Source organism: Quercus robur, chromosome 7 (genome assembly GCF_932294415.1).
Source record: "Quercus robur chromosome 7, dhQueRobu3.1, whole genome shotgun sequence".
Taxonomy (NCBI): Eukaryota; Viridiplantae; Streptophyta; class Magnoliopsida; order Fagales; family Fagaceae; genus Quercus; species Quercus robur.
Window position 1 is genome coordinate 4,896,007 of NC_065540.1, and position 25,013 is coordinate 4,921,019.

General features: G+C 35.9%; 2 protein-coding genes across 7 annotated transcripts; one reads left to right on the forward strand and one right to left on the reverse strand.

The window, feature by feature from the left end:
* The first annotated feature begins 143 nt into the window (after positions 1-143).
* On the forward strand, positions 144-4,755 carry LOC126691862 (pentatricopeptide repeat-containing protein At2g32630). 6 transcript variants are annotated; one of them, XM_050387117.1, is made up of 4 exons: positions 144-2,348; positions 2,696-2,938; positions 3,455-3,544; positions 4,194-4,755. In XM_050387117.1, exon 1 carries the CDS (start codon positions 251-253, stop codon positions 2,102-2,104), a length of 1,854 nt encoding a protein of 617 aa, XP_050243074.1. In that variant the 5' UTR covers positions 144-250; the 3' UTR covers positions 2,105-2,348; positions 2,696-2,938; positions 3,455-3,544; positions 4,194-4,755. The 6 variants fall into 6 exon arrangements, with proteins under 6 accessions (XP_050243074.1, XP_050243075.1, XP_050243073.1 ...); XM_050387118.1 differs by having other exon boundaries at positions 4,239-4,755; XM_050387116.1 differs by having other exon boundaries at positions 2,696-3,544.
* An 839-nt stretch (positions 4,756-5,594) lies between these two features.
* LOC126690814 (putative white-brown complex homolog protein 30) lies at positions 5,595-17,881 on the reverse strand. Its single transcript, XM_050385940.1, has 15 exons — positions 17,643-17,881; positions 17,448-17,524; positions 15,408-15,683; positions 15,254-15,317; positions 15,003-15,149; positions 14,517-14,551; positions 13,765-13,838; positions 13,160-13,520; positions 12,592-13,117; positions 9,634-9,930; positions 8,590-9,057; positions 8,052-8,200; positions 7,327-7,616; positions 7,092-7,225; positions 5,595-6,018 (listed from the first exon to the last, which is right to left on the reverse strand). The coding sequence occupies exons 1-15, from the start codon at positions 17,879-17,881 to the stop codon at positions 5,862-5,864; spliced, it is 3,294 nt and encodes a 1,097-aa protein (XP_050241897.1). The 3' UTR covers positions 5,595-5,861.
* Between the last annotated feature and the right edge of the window lie 7,132 nt (positions 17,882-25,013).

Below are 25,013 nucleotides of genomic sequence, written 5' to 3' on the forward strand. Positions count from 1 at the left end.
GTATGCCCTTAAGGCTAAGGCATTGATTAATAAAACTTATATTTCATTTCCTATTACAATGTAATATAATACTGGAATTAAAACTTTAACTATGAAAAAAAAAATTCGTATAAAAGGGATGTATAATGGTAATCTAGAGTGAGTTTGATTCAATTTTTTGAAATTGGGCTGTTTGGTAAAGCCTGTCATCGACTTGAACTGGGTGTGCAACCAGTTCAGTGGTAGCTTTCTTCCATTTCTGTCATAGAAAATGTCGATCGCAAAGCTCTTGAAAACCTTCAACAAAGTCATCCCCTCAAACTCCACTTCGATATCGACCCAAGAAATAATTGCCGAAAAGCTAGCTAAAACCCTTGTGAGCTCGGGCCTTAAACCCCTTCAGGCCACACCATCCCTGCTCTCCAATCTCGATTCCCACATAATCCACCTTGTTCTCTCAAACCCACATGTCCCACCCCATTCTTGCTTGAGTTTCTTCAAATTTTTGCAAAAAAATCAATCTTTAACTCCACAAAAACCCGATCTTCGAGCTCATGTAACTATTGTTTGTAGGTTACATGGGGCTCGAAAGTTTGCTGAAATGAAGAATATATTGAATTGTATTGTGGCTGATGATAATCTCCGATGCCCGGTTTCGATTATCGTTTCGTTGGTTGAGGAGGATGGGTTTAATGAGCCTAAATTTGTTGGGAAATTGTGTGATATGCTAATGAGGGTTTACTCGGATAATAGAATGTTTGAAGAGGCTGTTGGGGTGTTTGATTATATGGAGAAGAATGGGTTTGAGATTGAGGAAAGGTCTTGCTTTGTGCTTTTGCTTGCTTTGAAGAGGTGTGATAGGGTGGAGTTGGGTTTGGAGTTCTTTCGTCGAATGGTTGAGTCGGGTGTTGAGATTACGGTTTATGCAATGACTAGTGTGATTGATGGGTTGTGCAAGAGAGGAGAGGTTGAAAGGGGTAGGGAGTTGATGGCTGAAGTTGTTGGTAGAGGGATTAAACCCAATGTGATCACTTACAACACATTTGTGAATGCATATGTTGAAAGAAAGGATTTTGGGGGTGTGAATGAGATGTTGAGCATGATGGAGAGGGATCAAGTGGCTTACAATGTAGCAACTTATACAATTTTGATTGAATTGTATGCGAGTTGTGGCAAGATTGAAGAGGCAGAGAGGTTGTTTGAGGAAATGTGTAAGAAAGGGATAAAAGCAGATGTTCATGTTTATACTTCAATTATCAGTTGGAATTGTAGATTAGGAAATATGAAAAGGGCATTTGTGTTGTTTGATGAATTAACTGAGAGAGACCTTGTTCCTAATGTGCATACTTATGGCGCTCTAATTAATGGTTCATGCAAGGCGGGGCAGATGGAAGCGGCGGAAATCTTGGTAAATGAGATGCAAAGCAAAGGACTTGACCTGAATCAAGTGGTATTTAATACATTGATGGATGGGTATTGCAAAAGGGGGATGATAAATGAAGCTCTAAGATTGAAGGGTGTCATGGAAAATAAAGGACTTGAGGCTGATACATTTACTTATAACATAATTGCTGGAGGGTTGTGTAAATTGAATCAGCATGAGGAAGCGAAAACGTTGTTATTCACAATGGTAGAAAGGGGTGTGGCTCCAAATACAGTGACTTTGACTACCTTGATTGACATATATTGCAAAGAAGGAAACTTTGTGGAGGCAAAGAGGGTGTTCAGTGAGATGGAAAAGAAGGGAGTGAAACCAAATACAGTTACATACAATGCTTTAATTGATGGGTATAGCAAGAAAGGAAAGATGAAAGAAGCTCATAGGCTAAAAGACGAGATGGAAGATAAGGGTATAAAGCTGGACACATATACATACACATCTCTTATACATGGGGAAAGTGTTCATGGGAAGGTAGATATGGCACTAAAACTGTTTGATGAAATGTCTTGGAAGGGTTTAGTTCGGACTGTAGTCACTTACACAGCAATGATCTCGGGCTTATCTAAGGAGGGGAGATCAGATGAAGCTTTTAGATTGTATGATGAGATGATGAAGTCGGGCCTTACACCTGATGATAGAGTATATTCTTCACTTGTGAGCAGCCTTCATACTGCCAGGCGTTAGATTTGGAGGATTCATCACCAATAACCGTTTAAAGGATTCTAGACCACAAAAAGAATTCAGTTTCACATTTCTGCTGGCAGTAAAAAGAGAAAGAAGAGAGCTAATATGAGTTAGCAACACATATTTAGTTTGTTTTGCGTCTCTAGTAGAAACTATTTATGGGCTTATATAGGAGTTCTCTTCGAAAGGAAGAAGTTTCAGTCCCACATTATTCTCACCAATGGGAGTGTACCAGAGCAAAAGGGTATGCAGTTCATCTTTTCTATCAATCAGTTATATTTTGTTATGATACTCATAAGTTGTTAAATTTGAGTTCAAGTGTGCAAAAGTTTCATCTCTTGCAACAGCATACAACAACAACAACAACAACAACAACAAAACCTAAGTCCCAATAGTTTTTGGGGTCAGCTATGGATCCTCAAGTGTGCAAAAGTTGCATCTCTTGCAGATATTAGAATTTCTAGTCCTCTCTGTTATATTTTACATTAATTAGCTTTGGGGACTTGTTTCTCCTAATAGAATTTCATCTTCAGGATTATGAACTATTCTCGCATCACTTCATATTCTGATTCTTGGGTATTGCTCTTGCAGTTGGTTGAATGTATTATCTGAACAGGAAGACCTTGAGGGGGAGTTGGAACTGGCCCAAGGATCGAAAGCTAGACCTTGAACTTAACAAACTGAACTTGTTCTGCAGTTGCGGGCACTATATGTTCTTTTAAATAATTAGTTACAACGAAGGGGAGGAGAATTTGAAATATCATGCAGTACCAGTTGAGCTACAAGGCTCTTGGCGATGTATTACTATTCTGCAACAAGCTAAAATTTGTAATGGTAAATGGGAAAACCTTAAGTTGCCATTGCTAAAACACTGTCAGTAACAAAGTGCCTTGACTCAAATAAGACTTCCTCCTCATACAAACCTGAGTGAGGGTAAGGTTGTGGGTTTAAAACCCACTGGTGGTGTCTGTAAGTGTAACTTACAATAGTTGGGGGTGTTTCATGTAGTCATGTGTTGATGTGTGTTTGTATTTGAATGTAATATATATATATATATATATATATATATATATATATATATATGGAGGGTTTTGGGAAATGATCTTCTAAGCAAGGTCCATAAATTGTATATTCTGAGTTTTGTCCTCCATAGGCAAATATCATTTTTCTCATTAAGTTTTCTGTTCTACACAAGAATGATCACATCTTGTGCATTTGAGCTTCCATAACCACAATATATATTCACTTGTATATTATATTTGTATTTGTGGCCATGTAGTTTTATGTGGAAGAATGACTTGTGGTGTTTATACTTCTCCATTCATGTTATCTTCATTTTTCTCTTGCCAGGTTCCTCTCTTGGTGATCAATTATGACCTTCCAAACAATCCTGAGCTTTACATTCGTCGGATTGGTCGTTCTGGTCCTCAAGGAAGAAAGGTAAATATTTATTCTATTATGTTATATATGTATCAATTATCATGGATGAATTCAGAAATTGGTGACGCTGCTTGGCCTTCTTCTGTGCAAGGAGTTGACTGTCAAATTTTTTTTTTCTCTGTATGAAAGATATTCAAAGCACATCATGTTGCTTCTAATGTGCAAAATTGAAAAGATAAACAACATTTTGTTTCTGACTACAAAATTAAACAAACAGTAAAAATATATATTGCTTGTGAATGAAAAATTGAAACTACTGGTAAACTTACAAGTTCAATTAACTGTAACTGGATGCCACTTAACCTTTTAGTGCAAATTACATTTTGCTTGATTTTGCAATTTAGTGTCCGTTTGGCATTGATTATTTTTGTCAGCTTATTTTTGCTACTATTCATGAATTCTACTGTACTATTTCAGCTAACTTTTATCTTTATCTATATTATTTTCAGCAAAAAGTTTTCAGTTTCAGCTAAATAAGCTGTTCCCAAATGGACACTTGTAATCAATATTTTGCGCTGTGGAAATATTTTTGCATTTTGATTGTCTCAAATTCTCTTTTTTCCATGTTTGTCACCCTTATTCATTTCTTGCTAACTAGTCTGCTAGCTAATGTTATTGTATTCCTCATCTGTCTCTCTCTATCTTGTAGTTGATCTGGGCATTGTCATCGAAACCGACTTTTCGATGTTTGCAGGTTTTTGCAATAAACTTGGCCAAAGCTGATGAAATCAGAATCCTACAAGGCTTAGAGCAGTACTACGATACTCATATTGATGAAGTGCCGAGCAATATTGATCTAATATAAGTCTTGCTAGCCATCTTGTGTGTTGATGCATGACATTTTTGCGGTTGACATAATTTTTGTTTTGATGGTTTATACTTCATACAGTGGAGGGTGAGATGACATTCTCTGGTGTACAACATTACATATATATGTTAGAGTTGGATTCCCTCCATTAACATCTATGTGATTGGGATTTCTCTGCAATGTTCTCACATTGTATGGGGGATGGGACATTGTATTTTGTAAGGGGTTTAGTTTCAGTGATTTGCTAGGTTTTTGTGATGATAAGGGATATCTCTGTTGGTTTGTTTCTCTCATTATTTTTTTGGTATGGTTTACATCGAGTTTGGACCATTTGAATGCCTTGAACATCTTATTACAACAGTCGAAAACCACCTAAACCAACTGATGTTTTTGAATAGTGACAGTATCTATGCACGTACCTTGTGTTGAGTACCTCTCCAACTTATTGAAGCCCATGGGCTGGTTCCTTTAATTGATTCAACCAAGAACTATTTTTATTTACGGAAAATTTTATTACTCACTTGTTATTGTACACTCTGTATACATTTCCTTTTAAGATTATGTTTTAAAAACAATTTCAATTAAAACACGATTTTAGTTCATGTGGCCGCATATATGCACAGTGAGTGTGTAATATAAAGTGACTATCATTACTCTTTTATTTCCCAACTGATTTCTGTTGATCTCTTCCTTGATAAACCAAAAGAAATCAATTATTATAAGTCCACCCCATCCAAATGGAGACATGCAATTAGAATGAGATTCATATATTTGGTTAAAATATTGTTTATGTCCATAAAATTTAGGAATTTCTCTTTTTTCATCCTTCAACTTTATACATTTCGCATTTTTTCTCTAAACCTTTTTAAGATATTTTTTCAAGAGTTTAAGGGTGAAAATAGGGACCAAAAAAAAAAAAAAAAAAAGAGTTTTTTAATAGTTCAAGGATAAATAAAATTTTTACTAAAAACTTTATAACTCAATTGATATTTCTTAGCATTTTCATTGAGAACGTCTAGGATTTAAATCTCCTTTCCACCCACTATGAAATTATCCAAATAAAAAAACAGAGAGAGAGAGAGAGAGAGAGAGAGAGAGAACCCAAACAAGATACAAAAAGTAGCGTTTAATTGCTTTATGGGCCATCCTGTCATGCCCTAATGATAGAGAGAGAGTGAGTCAGGGAGTAAAGATTAAATAGAGAATCTCAAATAAACATCATTTTTAATTACCTACAAATAAACGTGTCAGTTTTCTAATTATCTACAAATAAACATACTAAAGTACAAAAGGATATGACCATAAATCCTAAAAATCCTAAACTGGGTCATGAGACTTGATTTACATGATTCTGCTTAATTGTTAGCCATCAATTCCTATTCCTAAAGGGAATTTTCTTTCATCACTGACAGTTTTGGATCCCACTGTGAGCCTCTATGATATAAGGGTACCAAAATTGACTTCTAAAATTTGTACACTAGGACAGCAGTAAAAATAGCATGTCCAAAATCACTTCTTCTGAAAGGTTACCATACAAAAGAATGCCGCGACACGGCTAATGATTCCAGTAATAATGAGGTAAATTAAACAACGATTCCAATCATGGAGATCATAGCCACTTTGCATTAATGAACTGCATCGAGTAATCAGCCACACTCCAGAGTACCTGAGGAACACAGCAGATAAAACTGTTACATGGCAAAATTGGCTACGTAATGCAGTTGATTAGAGATGTACAATCTTAAAATAATTACTATGAAGCAATGTTTCCTCAAGTTACATCAAGATCTTATATGAGTCAAAAGAGTATGATGTAGAAGCAAATTATAGCTCACATGCATAGATATGATACTGTACAGAGGAGTTCAATGACAGAAAGATATAACCCAAACACAAATTCTGAGTGAGAGTGGTCTAATTTCTTTGAGAACACTGCTGAGCTTCAATGATACCTAAAACAACCTAATCAAATCCAAAAGACTTACATCATGTCTAAGTATGAATCATCACTTCTGTGTCAACACCACTGGAATACAATGATATTCAGATCATTCAGTTAAAATTTCTGATATTTTTCTTGTCTTGCCACTGAATCTCTATTGAATCTCCAGGCATAGTTCCATTAATTAATAGGCAGCAAGTTGTAGCATTCTCTTGGTAATTTAGAGTAAACAATTTTGTAAGCAAACCTATAGTCACTAATAAACTCTCTATATCTGAGTAGCTATTATTGAAGTAACTATTACATATTCAATAGATAGGTACTGCATATTCCACATTTTCAGGAAATTAGCATTTTACAGTATCTAGGAGAGGTTTTCTTGGATGATAAAACTAGTTTCTTCTATTAGGTATTTAAAAGGCAATGTGCATAAACCTGGAAAATGCAAGGAGCAACTTCTACGTTAACCAAAATGCAGCCTTAAGAAGTCAACAGAAGACAGCACAAAGGAACCACATAGAAAGAGCTTCTCATTACCACTCAGTTTCCTCACTTATATGTCTAAATTGCAATTCTGAGCATTTTATCCCAAATAAAATATTCACTGATGTCATTATTCCATATAAAATGACGCAATGAGGTTTTAAGCAAATTTGGGCTGAATTCCCGATAACAATATCCATTTTTGCATGATTGTCTATGCATGCACTAGGTTGCCAAGTTCATATTTGAGTGAGTGTGAATCCATTACATGGAGGAGGAGGGGGGAGGGGAGGAGGAACATAGTCACAACAAACCTTTCAGCATTTGCAATTACAAAAGCTTCTAAAGCCCACTTTGTGTAGCACAAATTGCCTAGATGCTTCACAAAAACACTGTCTGTATCCTGGGCTGCAATAAGAGTTAAAACAACAGGAAGAAGCACCGACCACTGCAAGGGGAAAATGAATTAGAACACTCATTAGAAAAGAGACAGATAGAGAGAGAAAAATTACATATTATACACAATCAATGTCATCTTCCAGTATATACCAGTTGGGCAGGACTAGGTTCAAGGTAGATGGCAAGTATATAAGCGATGCCTGTTACACAGTAAACTAGGCAGAGCAAAACAATGTAATTATCCGCAAAGGATGATCTTGGATTGTTGAAGAAATAGAACATGGACAGATAAACCAAAGGCTTGATGACTGTACTGAAATGATCAACTGTGTCTTTGGACAGAAAATAGGCCAGACTGCTAATCCCAGATGCACTCTCTCTCCAGTAGTGTAATTTGTCCAGAGAAAATGTTCTCAATGCGGAAATCTTGCTTAGTAGTGCTGAAAATGGACAATTAAAGATATACCATAAGAAAGGACGCAGTAAAAAAATCTACTTTATGAGTTATGACAACATAATTAATTTTTACATTCTAATTTTTTGCAAGATAATATGTACTTCATAAGGGAGATAACAGATTGCTACTTATATTTAAAAGGGAGGGGAGTGAGGATGATAAATTTTCATTTGAAATGGTTAAGATTTAGAAGAGGCAAAGTAAACCAGTGCCAGTAAGACAGTTGGCTAAGGCAGTGGATTAAAACCAGGTGTCTCAGCCTCTCAGGTTTGACTCTCCTGTAATGCAATACATGTGGTTTCAAGTGATACTAGCATGATGTAATTCAGCAAAGGTGTTGGAAGTAACACCAATTCAATCTCATTTTCTATGGAACATCAACATGAAATAGCTAGCAAGTTTGCATTTTCAGACTTACAAACAGCAATGACAGAGTAAGTATAGCCGAGGGACCCAAATGTTTCATCGCTCACTTTAGCAAGAGTTCCCAAACAGGCTCCAGCAAGTAATAAAATCAGGTAATCAACTACTTCTAATCTAGCTTCTCGTAGTCGCTGCTTACCAACCCTGAAACATTTGACCACATGTTAAGAAATTTGTGTAGCAAGCTTGATAGTTGATGGAAGTCAAGGAAGGATAACCAACTCCGTTGTATAAATAGAAATTGTGAGTTATATCTTTAAAACTGAGCAGCTTAACTAGCAGATCAATTTCAAATTCAATGCTAAAGTTTTGGAGGATGACCAATCAGAACTGTACCTTCCAGGAGAAAGCTGCACATAGATGTGTAGTTAACCTCTTGTCTATCTTTCCAAATTACTATAAGCAAAGCTGATTGGCTTGTGGGGAATAGGAATCTAAGAGTTATTGGTTCATTTGTATCTAACCAGTTTCAGAAAGTAGAAAAATTTTGGTTGCTTTAGTTATCCAAATCAGAAAAGAATGGTGGATTATACCTCCCAAGGAAGTATCTGTATTGCCGGGCTACACCAGGAGTTTGTCGGTTGGATAAGTCCTTGGACCTTAAGAAGTTATGCTGTATATGATATCGTTTCAGCTCAACAGTAGACTTCATATCCTCCCAGAAATCCCCGGCAAAAGATTGTTCAGTAGCTCCATCACCAGGATTTGAGCTAGTTGAGGGTGCTGCAAGTTCATCAACAAGTTGCAGCATATCTGGGGGTACTGGGTACCCATTGTGAAGCATCCATCTGACAGGAAGCTGTTCAGGAGTCACACTAGAGCTTGGTTTCACTATACCTTCCAAAATGTCAATGAAGTGATCTGGAGGATTAACACGCTCTGGTACATTGATCCCAAGGCCAGCAAAGTATTCTTCAACTTTCTTTACAGGTCCATGATATGCAGTAAGACCACCTTTGGCTAAAAGTATTATATCATCAAACATCTTGAATAAAGAATAACTGTATGGGAGAAGAGGGGGGGAAAAGAATCAACCTCAAATTTTTACTGAACTAGTCATGAAAAAGAAAAATAAATATGTGACTCTATTCCTTCATAAATCTATTAAGAGGAAGAGAGAACAACGCTGATAACATGGTTGAACGATCCAATTATAAATTACTTGACAGAAATCCTACATGAAGTCCAAAAATTCATTGAATTTATTTCCATAGTTAATTGATTGGAAATACTATACTAACATGGACAATAAAACTTCACTACCATGGACAGTAACCAAAATATAAAGACCTAATGAACCTCTCGTTGCGATCCTTTTCGCCAGTAGCTCACCATTAAAACCTATGCCTTTTTTTGTTGTTGTGCGAAATAGTAAAATATAGAACTCAGATGTATATATAAAGCTTTCAGTAAAATTCTTTGATTGCAATTTGTGACAAGTTATGCATAAACACTGAAAGATGAGCAAGACAAAAAGAAAAAGGACAAACATGTCATCATTTTAGTTTTAAAAGAGCAATTATTTGTTGGCCATTTATATAGACCACAAAAAATTTTTAGAGAAAAAAAGAGCATACCTCGGTTGGTGAAGAACCATGCAGATGTTTACCCCTTCAAGAGCTTCACGTCGAAGTGCTCTAAGAAGTAACTGAGAAGATGAACTGTCCAGACCAGTTGTTGGCTCATCCAAGATCAACAATGAAGGTTCCATGACCATCTCTAGCCCCACATTTACACGTTTCCTCTGGCCTCCAGAGATTCCTCGCTTCTCCACTGTTCCAACTAGAGAATCCCTCACTGCCTGAAGTCCCAAGCACTCAATGACTCTTTCAACAACTAGAACCTTATCGGGTTTGGGCAAGTCAGCAGATAGTCTACAGTATCAAGGAGTCCGGAAATAGAAATGAAAGAACAATGAGAGTGGAACTAAATAAACTCCAGATATCAATCAATTTAATTTGGAAGTCAAAATTGTAGAGTGAAGAATCAGTGGCAAGAAAAACGATATTTAATCATAAACAGGCATTAGAATAGAATATGTTTGGTTCAGCATGACAGATCAATTAATTGAGAACATGGATTTGTAAAGTGAAACATATGGTAATAAAAATATAATAACTAGGATCTCCACAAAAGTATAAGGCTCTCACTGTTGAAATTATGCAGGCATATTTGTTTGAGACACATCATGTGCTCTACATTGTGTCTTGTCGGAGATTTTAAATAAAGTATGAAACTCTAGATATTGAAAAGTTTGAAGGCTTACTTTTTTTTTTTTTTTTGGGGACAATTCAATAGTTACAACTGGGGAGAGGGGATTTGAACCCTGGATGTCTTGGAAACACCAAGTGGTTCCAAGCAACTGAGCTACAAGGCTCTTGGTGTTCTTTTTTTTTTGATAATTCGATAATTACAATGGGGTAAGAGAGATTTGTACCCTAGATGTCTTGGAAACACCAGGAGGTGCCAACCAATTGATCTACAAGGCTCTTGTAGGCTTTACTTCTTTCGGTTATGTCATATCTTCTACTAATATAGTTTTCGAGTTTAAGGCTCTAATTACTGAAACTGAATGGTGTAATACTTCTGATACATTTACCAGTTGGTCTAATGGCACCCCTGCTAGTAGGAGGGTAGGGGATGGCACTTCCCGAGTGAGATTGATCCTAAGTTCATGAGTTCAAGTTGCCCTAAATTATGTTAGGATAAAGAAGTTATTTATGGAGTTAGGAAAATTCAAAAACTTCAAGAAGAGGCTAGTTATCAATGGAATTAGAGGAAAATTCTAAAAATTCGGGAAGAGGCTAGAACCTTCATTAAATTTGAAGTAGGTTCAGGTAAAAATATATTTCTTTGGCATGATTGGTGGCATCCAGATGGTATTCTATATAAAAAAATATGGACATAGAGCTATATATGATGCAACTACTAACTTCAATGCCAAGGTCTCAAGTGTCTTATAGGGAAAGAACTGGATTTGGAAACCTGCAAGATCAGAAAATTTAGTGAACCAACAAAGTAAGCATGGTTTGGGGATATTGGGAGAGGAAGACAAGCCAGTTTCAATTCTGTCCAAATCTGGGCATAACTCTTGTGCAGAAACTTGGAATCACATCAGAAGCAAAAACCAAGAAGTGAGCTGTTGGAAACTAGTTTGGTTTCCTAGGCATATCCCTAAGCATACTTTTATAGGGTGGCTGGCTATTCAGAATAGACTAGCAACAAAGGACAAATTTCTTTGGGGACTCAATGTTGATCCACAATGTGCTTTATGTAGAAGTAGAAGAGAAGACGAAGATCACCTGTTTTTCCAGTGCCCTTTTTCAAACTGGTGCCTTGTAAGACACCCAAAATTCCACTGGAATGAAGTCATAAGTTGGGGAGAGGATGTGGTTTGTCAACTGGCTCTATGGTCAAGTATTTACTACATATGGCAGCAGTGTAATGCAATGATTCATCAAGGAAGTATTTACTCCGAGGAATTTATATTGACGATGATCAAATATGAAGTAAAGTGCAGATTAGAATCTCAAAAAGGGTTTTGTAACTCTGTTATTAACAGAGCCATTTGTTGCTTTTGGGGTGTTTCTCATTCTGTTCTTAGGGACACTCCTTTAGGTGGATCCCCTGTTTGTTTCAGTGTTTCTTATTGATCTGGGGTAGACTGTAATAGAGCTGATTATTTTCAGCTCTTTGGTTTAGGTGCTTTGTTGTATATGACTTTTAATTCTTTTGAAATAAATTGCTCATTCATCTAAAAAAAAAGGTTGTCCGTGGTGTGTAACTAGGTATCAGAGTTCATATCAGCATTACTAGAAGAAATTTTTTTTTTTTTTTTCCTCTTTGAAAGCCCACATGGTGCAGGGGGCATAAAACCAAGCTACAGCCCACAAACACGGAGAAAGATGCCCCTATAACATCAATTTCCAGAACATGATAAATCCATCAAGGGGGGATGCATATTTGCAGTCCGTTTGTGTCCAGCCTTTTTGTTTAGCTTTTAGTATTTTTTTGTTTATGAACAGTATTTTAAAACTTCAATTTTTCAAAGTACAAGTACATTTTTAGCTTGCGTTCAACAAATAGCCAAATAAGCTGATGCCAAACGCACACTTGATAGACTCATAATTGAGTTAAGTTGAGGGGTTGGACCAATCGGCAATAATCTGAGTTTGATTAAAATGGTCTCTATCTTGTGAAATGTAAGGTGATTGCAGTCGTTGATGAAGGAAATGAAATCAATATTTTGGCAAAACCATGTATGTCAAATTGAAAGGAGTACAATTAATACCATCAGGTTTTTAAGTTTCCGTTAAAAAGTGAAGAAAATTTTGGCAAGTGATAATCTCTGACATATAATGATATATCCTGATATGTAATAACCTCTGAGACCATTGATAGTGATAATGAGTTATAAATTTCCATGGCAAATAGTTGCTACCATTATTGATAATGAGCAATAAATGAATTCCACATATGAATTCAAGAATGGTAACAAATATTGCAGATAGATTGCATGGCAAATAATTGCATACCTGCACTTTGCACTAAAACGGAGATTCTCCTCCACTGTCAAGTTCCCATGCACAATATCATCTTGCGGTACAAAACCAATAATTTTCTTATACGATTGCATGGATTCAACTTTTCCATTTATGATAATTAAACCTGTCATGGTGCATCCAGTCACTTTTCCAGCCAAAGAAGAAAGAAATGTCGTTTTTCCAGCCCCTGAAGGACCCATGACAGCTGAAACTCGACCGGGCATGAATTTCCCGGAGACACACCTAAGCAAATGCTTTTTTTTCCCTTTTAAAGTAAGAGTTAGATCTTTAAAAGCCACCTCAATCGTAGGCCTAGTTCTGGTTTCACTACCGGTAGCCATTGAAATTACTCCTGAGAATGTTAAGTCCTTGTTTTGCTGTTGCATAGCTTTCTCCTTCTCCAGTTGACCATATGCATACTTAAATATTTGGCTATGAGTATGAATTTTTTTACCTTTTGGCATGTTCTTTTTAATATTTTTGTCCCCAATTTCCAGATTAAAGCCCTCATGACTATCTGGATTTTCCTCAAAGGAATGCAACATTTTTGTGAGATTACTTGGTTCCTTTTTCTTTGCTTTGGGAGCTGCAGATGATTGCCCAGATGTGCTTAAAGAGCTTGAAGGCAAAGGTGGTAAAGGAGCAGCATCTGTTGCAGGTTTGGCTTGACTTAAAACCTTCAGCTCCCCCGACTGTCTTGCAGACTTTTTACGAGAAAATGTGCGGGATAACTGATTTTGCAACCCCACTGCACGCTTCTTGGCAGTATCTTTTGCAGATTTCCACCTTTCTCGTGCCTGTGCAGTTTCTCGTGCATGCCTGGCTGCAGCTTCCCTAGATTTAGCCTCTCTTTTTTCCCGAAGAGTGAGAACATGATCAGAACAGTTGTATATGATGATCAGCAGAGTGCAAAGAGCAGCCTGCATAGGCAAGTCAACCACATCAAATTCAAAATGCTGGACCCACGGGAGAAATAATGCTTGACAAGCAGATCAGATAAATGTTTGCCTTTTAGAAATGCTGAATGAAAACTCAGGAGATTGTAAATATTGTTCTCCAAATAAGTATGCATGTATTCTTGTTTCAATAAACAACAAGTCACACTGAACCATCTAAAAATTAATGGTCAACCTTTTATCTAAGACAAGATGGGCAATTACTTACAAAAAGCATAACCCCATAAAAATGAATATTTTGGTTTGCCGTTTTTGGATTACAGGTAGTCAACTTGAAGCACCCTGCAAAAGGGTTAACAAGAACCAAAATCATTCAAACTGAAGATATGGAGTAAATTTTCTGAGTAAACTAATTGTCCATGTAAACAAGTAGTAAAATGGCTAATAGGAATCATCAATGAAAATGTCAATTACAGACAGATAATATGGTGCATCAAACTGATTTTATCACAGTACACCCTGGGTTATATCCAAACTTCCTCTAGCCAAACTACATATTATAACATAATCCGAGTAAAGAGATAAAATTACAACTTGATGTCTTTATCTGAAAGTATACAAATGCATATATTTGGTCATGAGATCTACTGTATTTAAGAGCCCAGTTCCTCCATATGAGATGTGACAATCTGACACTTTTTTGATTGTTTGACTCATTTCTCCCCCAGACAGGTATGAAATTCACCAGGTATACTAGGAAGGACATTCAAAAATGAATGAGTTCTCCGTTAACACCCATTGATATGGGTTAGGCTTAGAAATCTTCATTTCCCAAATTCCTCATCTAAAGCAATCATAACAGTAAATGAGACAGATGTGCTGGGAAAAAGGTAGCTCCAAGATAGCTCGTTTGCACATAGATTACATACAACAAGAAGACCATGGAATTTTGTGCACAAGTGAAGAATTGAGATTAGTGCCATGTTACATGGCACAAACCATAAAGATTCAAAAACTTACGTTTTTCAGCAGTGGCGCCCATCCTGCAGTAATGTCTGAAATTGCATGAGAAAATCATATTAGTACAAACAGATAAAGAGAACCGAAAAATTGCACTATATTATTAAGGGACAAAGCCAGTTTGGAGGAATCTCCTCCTATCCATTATCTAGCCATTTAGATGACTATCCATGTGTTCTTTAATCACATAATCTATTAAGTCATTTAAACCAGTCACATGGTTGTGTGATTATCATTTGATATCATATTTATGTGTCTAAAAGTACAAATGGATTATCATTCGAATTGGCACATGGTGGGTTGAAGGAAATTCTATATTATCAAGTCATGCCAAAAGACATTAAACTGGGGACAATAAATTTCTTGTACTGATTTATTATTATTTTTTTTATAAGTAAAGAAATGGTTAATATATTGTACTGATTTGTATCAAGCGCTATACTAAAAATGAGATGCGTTTTGCGAGTTCTGAGATAAAAGCACTACCCGCTCCTGCAAGGAATTTTTTGTGTGGTAGTTGGACAGTAAGATCCTGGTGAACAGAAAATTTCACTGCTGCCTTCAACATCAGCCCAAATGTCAGCACCCCCACAAGTATGATTGGGTTTTCCAGGAGGCATTTGGTAACTGTATCTGCAAATTTGTCTCAACCAATGAATATTAATGCATGGTACAAAACCATAAGAAACCTCTGGAATAAGAGATAAAGAATGTCAAGATTAGATTAAAAAACTTACGGGTCACAGATTCCAGTCGTTTTATTAAATTTTGCAAGCGGACAGTAAGAACCTAATGGGCAAGCTTATTTACAAGAAAAAAGAAAAAAAAAACTGTTAGATACAGTTCAACACCAACAATGAGTTATGTTCCATCAATTTATCACATACTTACGTATCATGCAAGTAATACCCTGAGGACAGAAGAAGCCCTCACAACAAGGTTGACACTCATGAGTTCTAGAAGGCATACTATTTGAAGTTTTGAGATCAACTCTCTGGTCTTGGCCAACACTACAACCCCAACCTGGCTCACATCCAGAAGCCCATGAAGTCAAATTGCAATTCTTGTTAGGTTTTAAGTAATTGTCATCTGCTGCCCCCCTCTCAAATAAACTACTGAAGTAGAATTTTATTTCTGCTGCTGTACATAGTCTCTGCGTGACATCTCCTGTTAAGTAGCTCACATTTGTCAGAATAATGGTCAAGTGATTAAAGTTATCATTTCCTTACACCTTAAACTTTTGGAACAATTAATAATTTATCATGGTATTAGAGCAGGTGGTCCTGAGTTTGAATCTCGTCTCCACTCTACCTCTCATTTAAAAAATTAAAAATCTCACGTGTTGGGATTCGCTTATTAAAAATTTCACATGTCCACACATGAGCAAAAGTGTTAGAGTAATGGTTAAGTGATTGAATTTACCATTTCTTAACAGTTTAAACTTTTGGGTCAATCTATAATTTATCAACATCCATTATTAGGACATAGGCAAGGGTATTCCTTTGAAGGGAAGGAATCCACAAGAAATGAAAGTTGAGATGTTAATATAATGGATCAGATTACTTAGCCTACAAACTTTATGTAGCCCTTTAGTTCCTGGTTCTATCTCGATACTAGCTAGATCTTAACATTCTGCACCCTAGATGAGGGTGGTCCAGCCATTCTAATGCATTTGGATCAGTGGTAGCTCTAGGATTTTTTTCTAGGGGGGTCAACATTAGTGGAGCTAAGAATTTATAGGGAATTGAAAAAATAAAATGACTAGATTTTTTTTCCCTTTATACCCCACTTCCATACAATTTAGTATACAATACAACTATATTTTACAATAGTCTAAAAAAATTATTAGTAGTTTAAAGATTGGTAAGACAACAACTATTGACTACATAAACGAATAGAATTAAATAATTAATCATACATTCTTGTCAAATAACTAATCATACATTTAATAAACCACAAATGTAGAAGGAAAAGTGTAAGGAAAAAAAAAACTTTATTCTGTTGTTAATGCCAAAGTAAGCCAAATTCTGAGAGAGGGCTTTAAAAAAAAAAAAAAATTTAATGAATGAGCGAAAATTTGAATTTTTTCTATTTCTTATAAATTTAAATATTTTAAGAGTAGTGCTATTAACAATTTGACATAACACTTTCAGAAAAATATTGCAACAAAATCTAGATGGTAGGTAAAAAAATTGTGTTAGTTACAGGTCTAGATAAAAGCCAATTACAACGTACTATTTAACTTTTATTGTGAAAATATTGTGAAAAACAGCAGTAAAATGATCATCTTTAAGTTGATTTCAATTGGATTTTTTTTTTTTAAAATTAGGATCAAGGTGTTCAAATTTTTATTTTATTTTAAAGGGGTCAAAACAAAAAATAAAAAATAAAAAATAAAAAAGTTTATATATAATTTTGTTTTGGGGGCATTCAGGGGGTTCATTTGAACCCCCTAGGCTATGTGTAACGCCGCCCCTGATTTGGATTAGTTATTATCTGTTAGTTTATTAGCTTATTTACTTATGTATGGTTCTTCAATGCCTCATTTTTTCTAGGTACAACTATACTTTCGCAGACTTTCAACAAATAATCAAATAAGTTTTGAGCAAAAAGTTAATCCAAACGCACAATATGCACCAAATGAAAAGTAATTTTCATAGCTTTGGGGATGTAATGAACAACCCTCCCTCTCACAAGTTATATTATTACTAAAAGATTCTTATGTCTCTTATAAACCGAAAATTTGTGCCTTTTGTTTCATTTTTAATGCCTCTTGTTTGTTTCTAGCAAAACAAGAATGCTCCTTGTTTGTTATATAGAGATGTTATGAATCTACAAGTCCTAACAAAAAGTTCTAAAGCATCATTGTACATGGGTACAACATTTCTGCAATTATAGCAAATCCATTTGCAATTGCCCAGAGAATCATACCTTTTGTCTTCTTAATACAATTAGACAAGAAATCCAACTTCCCAGCATAATTGAATGCACCATTCCAATCAGTATTCCTAAAAAGAAAAAACAAAAAAAAAAGCGTGGGTCAGAACAAAACAAGTGGAATAAAGCACCAAACTACTTTTTTTTTTTTTTTTTATAAAAATAAAAAAAATACATCAAATTACTCACACATCCTTAATGCAAAATCCCAAATTGTTAACAATGTCTTGGGTCAAAATTTTAGTGAGATTGGAAAGGCGACCATAGATAACCTGTGTAACAGCAGGAAGCAGAGCTGGGTCACCGGTCTTACTGTAATCATCCCCCTCCACACAATGAATACAAGGCACTAGACCCACAAATACAATGAGAAACAACAAAACATGGGCAACCCAATTGGCATTAGCCCTGAAAACACTCATTCCCATCACTTGAACCTCTCCAAATCACAAACTCCAGGCAAACCATCCAAGTGATCACAATGATAAACCAAATTCTTGAATGGTAGAGATTATATTTTGGGAAATTCATATATAGTGATTAACCATGGCATCATGGGTAGTATTAGTCCTTCATTGTGCTACTTTCAAAACAATGTTTTTTTTTTTTTTTTTCCAATTTAGTTTTTGTAGAACAAGAGTTGAGTGATAATGGGTGCTTTGGAAAAATGTTGTTTGAGCGTTAGAGAATCTTGTTGCAAAACAACAATGGAGGTTGAACGTAACTAGGAAATGTTAGTTAAAGATGTTGTGAGATTAAACCTTGTGAGCTTTGGAGGGCCCAGATTTGGAGATGAAGAAATGGCGGGGAGGAATGGGTGGCTAAATTGAAGGGATAAAAATGGAGCAGACTTGTTTTGTTTTGTTTTTTTTTTTTTTTTTGGAGAAACAAACACAAACACAAACAATTGGCTCTTATTAATGGAGGGAAAATATTAATATTACTATTCTTTTTAAAAATTGGCTCTTTACCTACTTAAATTTATATTCATTCTTAAAAAAAACAAAAACAAACAAACAAACTTATATTTATATCTCTTGGACTTGGTTTGTTCCAGTGCATTAGTGTACTGGACACATTGGGAAATAGACATATGTCCACATCCTAAAGTGTCCAGTGCTTTAATGTACTGGACACAATCCCAGCCTATATCTCTTTACCTCTCTTCAATTTATAAAATTATATGAAAATTGACTTTCTATAATAAAAATGTGGGTATTCTCTCTTTGTTTTGGTTAAGAAAGTCGAGAGATAGCTAGAGATGCTCTTAATTCTCTTGGACACTCTTTGATGATATCCTTTGGCTTTGTTAAATAATAAACAAGATTTTTATATAAATTCTTATCACCTCTAGTTAGGGGTGTGCAGAAAACCCACTGACTCGACCCAACCCGACCCGCCAGGTTGGGTCGGTTTTTAAGGCTTGGTGGATTGGGTTGGGTTACAAAAAAAAATTTTATAGCGGGTCGGGTTGGGTTTGGGTCATAAAATTACAAATCCGCCAAACTCGACCCAACACACCCATATTTAATATATATTTAAAATATATTATATATTTAATAATTTTTTTTAAATCAGCTGTAGGGCACTTATATATATATATATTATATATTTAATAATTTAAAAAAAAAACCAGTAGTAGAGCAGCATTTCCTTGGTTCCTCCTACTAATACTAATTTAATATATATATATATATATAATATATTATATAATTAATAAATTTTTTTAAAATAACCAATTCTTCCTATCCTATATAAAAACTAATTAGTTCACACAAATCCTAATAAATTACTATTGTTGTTTAGTCATTAGTGTTGTTTGCCTTTAAGGAGTTACATTAATACTAATCTTTAGGTTTTTTTAATATATTAATATATATATATTTTTTTTTACTCAATTTAATAATAAAAAAAAAATTGTCAAACCCATGGGTTCAACCGGACCTGTAGGGGCAGTTTTTGGGGCCCAGACCCAGCAAGTAAGTGGTTCTGGCCCAAAAGTCCCCAGACAATGAATTTGTAGAGAGCGAGTTACAGAACTAGGGCTAGACGAAATGAACGTCAGTTAGAAGTATGCCATGCAGCATATTGAACGTGAGAACATTCCATTTTTAGTTCACAGGGTATCGATCCGAGGAGACGTATAAGTGCACCTCTTGCTCTTGGTTACAAACTACAAAATTCTTTCACCTCTCTCTCTCTCTCTCTTTCTTTTTTCTCAATTCTCCGATCCCCTCTTCATGGGGATTTCCTTCTCTTATATAGCACCCTCAAATTGATAAGGGCCCTACACTTGTTAACCATCTGGACTTTCACTTGAGTGCTTGTCCCATCGGACATCCACCCTATCTTTCTGTGAGTTGCACTGGCCAAAATAACACTATTCACCTGTCTTCTCTACATTAATACGGCTGGAAAAGTAGCTCCCTTGCATTTAATGCGGCAGTTGCGGTTGCCTCCTGAACGTCTAACATTTTCCTCTTGCTTGGGATGGTTCCTCACTGTGTGCAGGGTGTACGTTGGACTCCCATTTGGTGTGTCCGAGGAGGCACTCCTCCTCGGACGCCCCTTAAATAAGTCCGGCCTAATAGGATTGGGCTGGAAACCTTCTGGCCCCGTTTTCCCTTCTTGTCATGGCTAGACTCCGCGCGGGGCCCAAAGCCCACTGTTGACTTGTAAATTTCACCCCTACACGACCCATGTGGGTTGGGTTGGATTTATGTGATGGGTTGGGTTGGGTTGATTTTTTTTGACCCACCATAGTGGGTTGAGTCAAAAAATCCCCTCAACCCGACCCATGCACACCCCTACCTCTAGTGTAAAACAAATGGCATTTTAAGAAGTTCCCTATTTTTGAACAATAGTATCATTTCAAATAGAACTAATAAAATTAAACTCATATCTGATAGCTTGAAGGAAAATATTTAACTCAAACCTAAGATTTTTTATCTAAATAAAAATGGGTTGACTCATGACTCAACTTGTTTTTTTCTAGGCCAAGTTGGGTCAACCCTTTTGACCTGTGACCATATAAATTAGCAAATCACTTCAAATGCTAAACCATGTAAAGGAAACATAACGTCAACCATCCAAAGGTAATGACTACGTTGAATCAAATAACAGCCACCAAAAAGTTTTCTTCCTAATTTGACCATGACGCAACAAGAATAAGAGAAATTGAGCTTAGATTGAAACATTGGTCTAAACATTTCTACATCTTTTGGTGTGATAAAAGACCCAAAGCATTGGTCTAAACCCTAAATTTTTGCCATAAAACTCATAAAATCCTTGTCATTTTCATACTCATCTGTTGTAAATGAATCATCTCTTTCACTGTCTCCAAGTGAAATGAAGTCTATATCTAAGAGGAAGAGAGTCGAATGAATATATCGCTATTGCACGAGAATGCCAGCAAAATTATGGACACCTGCTGTTATTTTTTAAAAAAATTATTTTTCTTAATTTTATGAATTTTTTTAATGTAAGAAAAAGAAACCAAAACTATGTCATTTTTTTAGATGACAAATCACCTAAATTTTATGGTAATTATATCATTAGTGAACTTTAAATTATGTAAAATTAAGAGTTTATCTATTATTTAACTTATTTTTTTTAAGTATTTTGTCATTTTTGTTATTTAGTATTTTTTTTTCCATTTAACATGTGAAAAAATATGGTTTGTAATCCGATTAACCCGACTCAAGCAAAAGATAGCCAAATTTTTACTTGAACCCATTTTCGACCCCAACTCGATTAACCAGACTCAACCCGTTTCAAATGTCTCTAGGCCCATTTGAACCTAGACCAAGATGGGGCCAAGAAATGCATTTGCATTTGTTTGGGCCATTAACTTATGGGTTTTCGCTTGTTAATGAGCTATGGCCACTTGGAAAGTTAGAGGTTAATGGGCTTAACCTAGCCTTGGTAATGTGCCAGTGTTTTGTTTTGTTATTGTTGATTTGGATCCTCTCCATTTCTCTTTGAAATGGAGAGTGTCTAGTTAAGGGCTGAGATTTAACTAAAATCAATCTATGTCTTGAAATATGCCTCATCATTTAAAAGACACTAACCTAACATTTCAAGGAGAAATGGAGGCCTTATTATTTGACAAGTGAATCAAGTGATACAAACTGTATTAGTAAACAGGAAAATTTATATACAAGCATCATACTTCTTTTTTTTTTGGATAAGTATATACAAGTAGCATACATAGACTCCCTCTAAATAATTATAAACTAAAATTTTTTTAGCTGAAACTGAAAATTTTTTATTGAAAGTGTAGAAAAAAAGAAGAAGTTAAAAGCTAGCTGAATAGTACAATGAAACTCATAAATAGTACCAAAAAGTGCAACGGGACCCATAAATAATACCAAAAAAAAAAAAAAAAAGCTAAAAAACTAAAATAAGCTGAAAGCTTATTTCAATACAAACGTGTGGTTACTTATTGTAGTGGGCTTTTTTTGCAATGTTGGGCTGAGCTGCCTCTTGCGGTATTTGGCCCAAATGTTCTAAGTAAGAAAGTCGGGACCGGTCCAATTGTAACTCACTTTGGTCTGGCTTGTGCACAAACTATGCCCTGTTTGCCAGAGTTTAATCACAGACCCATGACAGGCAGAACCACTGTGAGTAAGTAATGACAGGTAGATATAATAAAGATGATATAAGAAACACAATTACTACTTTTAGCCACAATAAATAAACGTGAGCAACAAAAGGCTCTTTGTACACAGAACAAGCTAAGTGAAGGATTAAAAAAAAAGAGTTAGCAAAATAAAAGTGTTAGTTTGCCACCCCAAGTAATACACGAGGTTGAAACCAAGAAGGGAAAAAATCGTTCCCTCAATGTGAGTAATTTTAGAGAAGAAATTAATTGCTTTGAGGGAACAAGCCTAAATGGTCCATGCCCAAATCCAAATCTTTTGCCTTTTATAGAGAGCAAGGCTATTGGGGGAGAGAGGAAGTCAACTTATCAGTGCATGCCTGCCGTTCTAAACTCTCTATTTTTTCTTTTCCTCTCTTTCCTACTTCTTAGTTTTCTTTTTCTTTTGTTTTCTTCCTTTCCTTCTCAACGCTTACTTCTGGGTTGTGTTTTTCTCTGGAAATTCCTATTATTGTGATTTTTTCGAATCCCCTCTTCTCAGTGCACAGCAAGGGGTCCTTTATAGAACCTGCCGTGACTGGTATTTACCGTTTTAGCCTGTAACTGACTTTGTCTGGTGTGGGTGTCCTTGCCGACCACTTACTAGTCTTCAGTGGTTCAGCCACCACCATTTACCTGTGCTGGCTGTGCCGCTTCCCTCTGCCAGACAAAAAAGACTATTTTGTTTGTTTGTTTGCTGTGGCTTTTTCTACACGTTACAGTGTGTGTGCTCTCTCTCTATCCCTCATGGCATGCACCTGGTGTTTCTAACTCATCCTTACTTCTTTTAGGTGGTCTGTCATCCCAACAGGACATTTCCCCCAAAAGAGCCTAAGCAAAAACCCCAGAATAGGTTTTTTTTCTCTCTCCCCATTGCTAGACCATGCCCTCTGACTCATGACCCACCACTTCCTATATTGGCTGGGTACAGGCTGGTGGTGCCTGAGTCTCGCGCGTGCTTCACCTTCTTCACCCATCATTCATGCATTTGCCGTGTTCTGGAGATTGGTCTGTACGTTCTGCCGTGCACTTTTGGCTTCTTATGGCGTGGGTTGTTTTCCAATCTGCCATTTTTTATGACTTGCTTCTTTTGGGGATTAGGCCTTGTTGGATCATGGGCCTTTCTTTCCCCGGCCTATTCTGTGTTCACTCCGTGGCCTTGTTAGCATTTTCTTGCTGTACTACTCTGCTATTCCTATTGTAATGTTGTTTGACTCAATCCTACTGGGCCTCTTTGGGCTTGCTGTTTATTTCCCTCCCAGTGACTCAGTATGTTCATTGGGCCTTTTCTTACACTGCTTGCGGGCTCCTGTGTCCCATTTCCCTCTTGGGCATCCTTGGCCTATTTGCTTTCCTTGGGCTTTCTCAGCCCTTTTCCAATCATGCTTTCCCATGGGCCTTTACTAACTCTCTTTGGGCTTCCCTGACCCAATTACTTTATACTTCATCCTTGGGGGTGATGGGTCTTCCATTAGCCCCTTACTTTCTTTGCTTACATTACTTTGGACCTGTTGTGTCCTATTCTCGCTTTTCTACATACTATCCATGGGTTTGCTTCCTCTCTCTTTTTGGGCCCATTCAGGCCCGTTTGCTTCTTCAGGACCCACTTTATGAGCCCGTGAGCCATTCATTCCTGCCACTTGGGCTCAATGGCTTTTTCTTGCTTGCTAACTTTGGTCTGCCCATGTTGCTGAGCCTTTTCTCTTATTGGGCTTGCCAAAAATGAGCCTCAACACTTATCTCTATAATTTATCCTTATTGTCCATATAAGCAAAAGGGTATCCTAATAAGAAGCAATTACATATGAAAGCTTAATTCAAGTTGCGACTATGATCTGATGACTACCAAACTTACATTAGCATTCAAATCAGTCCCGCCAATAACCCAATTTTAAAACCCAAGCAAAATCATCAAGCTTTATACTTAATAATAAAACTTAATCATTAAGCCAATCAAAAGTGAAACAAAAAGAGATCCAAGGGGTTCGGTAAACAAAAATAAAAATTAAAGAAAATAAAATTGAGAGAGACTCATACACCAACTACAGTTACTCCAAATCTATAGCAAAAAAGGAAAAAAAATTCAATTAAAGAAAAGCATAATATTTTGTGCTATAAATGAAAGAAAGGGATGATCTTGGCAAATACAACAAGAAAAGAAAAGGAAAAAAAATACATAAATTTGATATCAAAATTTCCTTTAGAAACATAGGTGGAGAACTGGAGAAGCTTGACCATCGCTGGGTTTGATGGGAGGGAGAGAGAAACAAAGAGGAGAGGGATAGAGACTTAGTGTCCGTTTGGCAAAGATTATTTTTGCCAATTTATTTTACTATTTAGCTTATTTTTAGTACTATTCATGAGTCCTACTGCACTTTTTGGTACTATTCATAAGTCCTACTGTATTATTTCAGTTAACTTTTATCTTTATCTACAGTATTTTCAGCCAAAAGTTTTCAGTTTCAGCAAAATAAGCGGATCACAAACGGACCCTTAGAGAAGAAAACCTAGACATTGAAACTAACATTAGTTTAGCTTTTTACTCAGTTAAGTCTCATGTTAGTGCTTTTAAATGACATGGCAGATTTTAGGCCATGGATTTATTTTAAATCAATCTTAGCCCTTAACTGGACACTCTCCATTTCTAATGGAATGGAGAGGATCCTATGCAACCCCGTATATGCCACACCACACATGACTAAGACCAAACAAGCCTTAAGTTAATAATAATAATAAAAAATAATGATAATAATAGTAATAATAATAAGAATAATAAGAATAAGAAACAAACCCCTCACACAACGTCATTTCCTAACATCTTCCAATTTCTTGTAACAAATATGTTAAATACTTTGAAAAATAGAAATTCATAGCATATTTAAGTTTTTTTTTTTATATATAAATTATTTTTCTTATGTATTT

Excerpts from the sequence above, each read along its gene's own strand:
- LOC126691862 (XM_050387116.1), top strand. The coding sequence starts at position 251 with ATGTCGATCGCAAAGCTCTTGAAAACCTTCAACAAAGTCATCCCCTCA.
- LOC126690814 (XM_050385940.1), bottom strand. The coding sequence starts at position 17,881 with ATGGGAATGAGTGTTTTCAGGGCTAATGCCAATTGGGTTGCCCATGTT. Across the intron at positions 13,521-13,764 it reads TTTATGGGGTTATGCTTTTT|GCTGCTCTTTGCACTCTGCT; the intron begins GTAAGTAATTGC and ends TTGCCTATGCAG. Across the intron at positions 7,617-8,051 it reads TTACTCTGTCATTGCTGTTT|CACTACTAAGCAAGATTTCC; the intron begins GTAAGTCTGAAA and ends GTCCATTTTCAG.